This window comes from Habropoda laboriosa, unplaced genomic scaffold (genome assembly GCF_001263275.1).
Source record: "Habropoda laboriosa isolate 0110345459 unplaced genomic scaffold, ASM126327v1 scaffold309, whole genome shotgun sequence".
Taxonomy (NCBI): Eukaryota; Metazoa; Arthropoda; class Insecta; order Hymenoptera; family Apidae; genus Habropoda; species Habropoda laboriosa.
The window spans coordinates 1,605,231-1,611,230 of NW_017100481.1; the positions used below are offsets into that span (position 1 = coordinate 1,605,231).

Below are 6,000 nucleotides of genomic sequence, written 5' to 3' on the forward strand. Positions count from 1 at the left end.
TTACTATTATTATTATTACTATTATTACTATTATTATTATTACTATTATTACTATTATTATTATTACTATTATTACTATTATTATTATTACTATTATTACTATTATTATTATTACTATTATTACTATTATTATTATTACTATTATTACTATTATTATTATTACTATTATTACTATTATTATTATTATTATTACTCCCAGACGCATTTATTGTTGTTGCGTCGCGAACAATACGTTGTCTTTTACGATGAAACTCGCCCTGGTATTTGTTACGTGTTTGTAATTTTGCTCTGATATCGTTGATCATATTTAACGAATTTGGACCGTAGAGTCTGTGTAATAGAGAGGGGCTCGTATGATCAATAGTACTCAAGAAGAAAAAACGAATCGACGAACAACAACAATCTCTCGACATGATTTTCTGCGACATACCGTCCAATAATTTCCTCGACCTCGACGAAAACCGAGGTGAAACAACAATTCGTACGTAGACCGGAAAGAGTCGCGAAGCATAAAGTATAGCGTTACACGGCGCGATGTTTTATCTTCGTTAGAGCGTGCCCCTTCTATTACGTGGATACTCTATGGATCGGTGAGGAAAACATAATAGAAGTGTTTGTGATTGTTACTGAATTGCGAAGATAAAGCGCGATGTACAAGGAGAAGGGTGGACGATTGTCTCTGTTATGGATACAAACGGCGAAAGTCAAAAAGAGATTTGAGAGAGAGAGAGTGAGAAAGAGAGTGTGTGTGAAAGAAAAAGTGATAATCTGGATGTGAAGAATCGAGAAAGAAAAGGAAGGCCAAGAAAGCAAACGTTTAATCGTTGCACTTCCAGTTGTTGAAGACGTTCGTTTTACGTGCGCCACTATGTTGAGTCCAGATCTTTCGTCAATTCTTCCCAGAGATTTTCTATATTATCCTTTTGTCCGTGTATCGACCGACTAATTCGATGCACGTGAGAGAAAGAAAAATGAAATATATTAGTTTAGAGACTTGTAAAGGAAATCCTATCCTTTAAGATATAAAGAAAGACTTAATTCTGAGCTCAACGCTGGTTCACCGCGTGCGCGTGTTTCACCCAGCTCGCTGTGAAGTTTTTCATTCGCACTAGTCGTTAGGTCGATATATAATACATATATTGTATGAGAATATATATTTAACGTTAAGATGTCGCAAATTATTCGGGCCTAAGTTCGTCGGAATGTTAATGAAAGACAGAAACGCTCATGCATTACATCTGCGCAGTCGGTACATATGGGACCGTGTGCGCCGATAGTCGTGTGACTTTCTTTGGATACCATACATCACCGATTGAACGCGAAAAAAGAAACATGTGAATTCTATCGTAATGTTGAGCGCGTCTTTCGTTGACAACCTGTTGTGTATATTATTGTATTCTATGATTCCGTTCACGGAACGATTCTCGTGTTATATTTCTTGTACGCGCGACGTGTTCTGAGCGACAAATAGTCCGCGTTTTATGTGTCCTCTTTGCCCCGACTGAGACGTGACGAAATACATTTTCGCGACGAGTCCTTCATCTTTTAGGCAGCCAGAACGGTTAATCAGGAAAGTAATATATAATATGTACATGTCGATAAACGAACGTCTTTCCCTTCAATGGCCAAAACAACAAAAAAGAGAAAAAAAAAACGTATGAACACAAAAATGAATCATTATGGTGTACTTCGGCAGTCCCCCTATTTCAAAACGACTCTGTGAATTGTGTAATAAAAAGCTATCCTACGGTACAGTGCATTCACTCATAAGGATGAACATACACCCGATACGTATATATAAAATGATATACATAATATACATATGAAAATAAATAAATAAAAATATATATAATTACGAAACTATTAAGAGAATAATTAATATAAGTGCGGAATGTAACAATAAAGGTCGTGTACCTCGTGAGAAATAAATTGAAAAAACAAAAAAAAAACATATAAGATCGATAAATGTTTACCTATCAATCTGTTCCTCTCGATATTACAAAGCTTTTTATGTAAAACAAAAAGAACATAAACTTTTAACCTAAAATAAAGATAATTATAGACGATTTGCAACAATATGTATCGTTGATAATATTATGTTCGTGGAGCTTCTTATTCGAATTAATATTTTTACATTGTTAAACGATTTCGTAAAATGTTTAGATGCGGTTAAGAAAAAAACAACATATTTAAAAAATAGGTTATTTTAATATGAAGTACGATTAAATGATACATAAATACTGCTCCATTGTTCTTATGATATACCTTATAAAATATAAAGATTAAATTTCATTTATTTAGAAATATCACAAAATGCACATCTCGCTTCATAACGTTGTTATTAATCATTGACGCTGTGATTATTCCTTGTTTTTGCATTCATCAATGTTGGTTTCTCTCCATAACATATTCTCAATTTGATACATTCTATTTTCATAATTTTCGTCTACTCCTCAAACTACGAGTTTGCGATGGTGTAATTGTTACTGTGCTCTAAACAAATAAAAACATTAACAGACAATGCATAAGACATGCAAATGATGGATTGCATAGAAATTAAAAGAATTTACCTCAACTGGTTCAATATCTTGAAAAGATTCATCCTGAGAAATAAACAGCTTCTTTTTACGATTACTATTCTTTACTCTACCGCGTCTGAAACATCATAACACATTTCAATGTAAAACTCTAATTTAGAAAGATATAATACACAATTTTTTTATGAAATTTTTATGCGATGTACTTCGAATCGGAGCTAGATAGTTCGACAACTGAAATTTCATCCTGTTTGGAGGACGACGATGGACTATATTTCCTTGGCGCCCGCCTTGTTCGACGTTCCTTAAGTGCCACCTCATCTTCAGACGTATTTTCACAATATTCTGTTTGTTTCGAATAATTCTTTGGTAACTGTGAAATAATTATTAAATGCATTTCATACTTCATTGAATGTCATAATTTAAAAAAGTACCTCTCGCTTTTGCTTTTCCAATGCTTCTTGTTGACATTTTACTAAACTTTCATACTTTGCTACCATCTCGTCTCTATTCCTCATAAATGTTTCCATTTCACGGTCCTTCTCCATTAAGCCATTCTTCAATTCTTCGTTTAGAGCTCTTAACCTTTCGTTCTCTGCTTGCCTCTCTTGAGAACTCTCTTGCAAAAGTTCTAATATTTTAGCATTCTGTTCGTTCTGTTTTATGCGCTCTTCTAAATGTTCAATATACTCTTCTTTTTGAGTAAGCATCTCTTTCATTGTTGTTAATTTCTTAATTGTATTCTTCATCTCTATTTCCATTAATTTATCACTTCTGTCGTCATACTCACTTCTCTGTATCATGTCCTTTAGTTCTACAATAATTCAAAGTATAACGATTGAAAACATAATGCAACATGATTAATTTACATTGTCAAATCACCAGATATTTGACTAACCTTTCTGAAGAGTAATTATTTCAGCATCCTTTTCTCGCTCATTTTCCTCTGTACTTTCTAGGCGATCTTCTAGGTCTAGAAGCCTATCATTATTTTCGTCAAATAATTTCTGTAACGTGTCTTTTTCGGTTTGACATGTTTTTAAATTTCTATTTAACTCGTCTATTTTTTGCTGAAGCTCCGTTATACCTTCAAGATTATGTTCTAATTCCATAATTTTTGTGGTATGAACATCTAAGCACTAGAAAGGAAAGAATTATTTAGATGTTCTTATTGAAGCAGAAGAATATATTTGTATGAATTTATTTAAATACCTGTGATTTGATATTACACTTCTCTAATGCAGAAGAAAGGTCTTTTTGTAAGTTAGTTATTATTTCTTCATGTTCATTTTTGCACTACAAAAGGGAAACAATTTAATTTAATATAAAACATGATGACTATACTACATGTACTTACATACCTTCGAAACATAAGTATCAAAGCCTGCTTGCAAGGTATTTAATTTCTGTAAAGATAAAATAAAATTTTAAAGAATAATTGAATTCATATAAAAAGCTGTTACAAAATAAGGAAGAGCAACATACTTCCACACATTGTTGATAATCATTTTTAGTAATTGAAAGTTGTTGTTCAGCTTCGTTAAGCCGTTGTTCGTAATCGCTAATTTGTATTTCCATGGAAACTTTAATATTGTCGGTACTTTTTAATGTCTCTTCAATTTCTTTTTTCTCTTCTTTTATTATAAAAAGTTCTTTCTGAAGCAACACAATCGATTGTTTATATTCTTCTATATCAACTTTGTTTGTATCATTTTCTTCTGAAAGTTTTTCTATTCTTTGTCTCAAAATTAATACCTCTTTCTCTACTTCTTCCAACATCTTAAAATGAAAAATTTGTAGTGTAAATATGAAAAATACTGACAAATTTATTTAACTATGTTATTACATACCAGATATTTTTTTTTGTATTCCGTCTTAATATCGTCGTATTTTACCGTTAGTTTTGCTAATTTATCCAAAGTAATATCATGTTCATCAGTGTCTTCAATAAAACTTGTCTGATTAATCTTTTCTATTGTCAAACTCTGAATGGTCTGACTGCTTTTGTTGAGTACATCATTCTTCGACGCGTCTACACTGTGCTCATCAGATTCTATATGGGCTTGACAACCTATTTCTATAGTTTCTACCGCAACTTTATGTTCCTTATTTTCATCATTTTCAACTTTAGACTGTATGTTACTAATTTTTAAGTTAGATATTTGTTCAGATATATCTTTTACTTTCACTTTGGTAGACTCTAATTCATCCTTTAAGCTTTGTATTTCGGTTGTACTTCGAACTAATTTTTCTCTCAATGCCGAATTCTCTGCTTCTATTGCAATTATTTTTTCTTTCATATGTGTTTCAAGTTGTCCACGTCCTATGTAGTTAGTAATAAGTTATGTAACATCAGTAGTTTAAAATAATGTGAAGTTAAAGATAATGCATACATACCTGTGTCTATTTCTTGATCATTCTCGCTTGAATCCTCTATTATTATTTCTACTTTCGGATCAAAAGATAGTTTCTCTTTTATAACACATTTTTTATCTTCTTCTTCTTCTTCTTCTTCTTTTAAAAAGTCACAAGATATTTCACATTCCTATGAAATAAAAGTTTATATTAATAGTAGAATTTAATAAAATAATTATATTTCTTGCAAATGTAATTAATAACATACATCGTTTTTGTGTTTTAAATCTTTTATTATACTGTTTCCAGCAACAGCTGTCTTCTTAATTAACTCAAGTTCATCTAACATCAATAATTTTTCATTTTCTAATTTGTTTATTTGCTCTTGCATATTTTGCAGTTTGTTATCATTATCCAGCATTTTTTTAGTTTGATTTTCTAATTTTTCTTCTAAAATCTCTACTGCTTTGATTTTTTCTGTTAAACAAATATTAATATGTGCAAGGTCTTCTTCTAAATCTTCTATTGTTTCTTGTTTTTCAAATAGTTCTTCTTCTTGCTCCTTAATTACATATTCTTTTTCCCTTACATCTGTAGTAATTGCAATATACTCTTCTTTTGCTTCATTTAAAAATACTTTAAGTTTCTAAAATAGTATAATTGAATATATTAAATAATAATTCCTCTACATAATGTTTTGTTTCTTCATCAGAACAAACATCCTGTTGAGCTGCATTTAATAAATTCTTTACATTTTTTAAGTCTTCTTTTGTCAAACCGAGTTCAAAAGTTGTTTTATTCTTTTCAATTGTTAAAGTTTGATTTGCTTCTTTAAGTTCTTTTACAGTACTTTTTAATAATACGATCTTCGACGTCAAGCATGAATTTTCTATTTCTAATTTTTCAGTATTTCTTGAATTATCCTGGAGATTACTCGTAGAAAGAGACGAACGTCTTCTTTTGCAACTACTAACTTGATTCAATTTTTCCTTATAAAAATCCTCAACTTGTTTTACAGACCATTGAAGTACATCTTCTTGTTGTTCTTCCACATCTTTTATACGATTCCTAAATTACATTTGGCATTTGTTTATTTATGAAATGGCTA

The 6,000-nt window shown here is 30.8% G+C and overlaps 1 protein-coding gene across 1 annotated transcript in view; it reads right to left on the minus strand.

The window, feature by feature from the left end:
* Window positions 1–2,433: 2,433 nt before the first annotated feature.
* The window catches only part of LOC108576008 (kinesin-like protein KIF20B), a 5,821-nt gene continuing 2,254 nt past the window's right edge, over window positions 2,434–6,000 (minus strand). Inside the window, 12 exon segments of the mRNA XM_017938948.1 lie at window positions 2,434–2,493; window positions 2,571–2,655; window positions 2,744–2,910; window positions 2,972–3,351; window positions 3,436–3,676; window positions 3,750–3,833; window positions 3,899–3,943; window positions 4,023–4,316; window positions 4,388–4,860; window positions 4,935–5,082; window positions 5,161–5,538; window positions 5,540–5,960. Of these exon segments, the coding sequence (XP_017794437.1) occupies window positions 2,434–2,493; window positions 2,571–2,655; window positions 2,744–2,910; window positions 2,972–3,351; window positions 3,436–3,676; window positions 3,750–3,833; window positions 3,899–3,943; window positions 4,023–4,316; window positions 4,388–4,860; window positions 4,935–5,082; window positions 5,161–5,538; window positions 5,540–5,960 (2,776 nt within the window).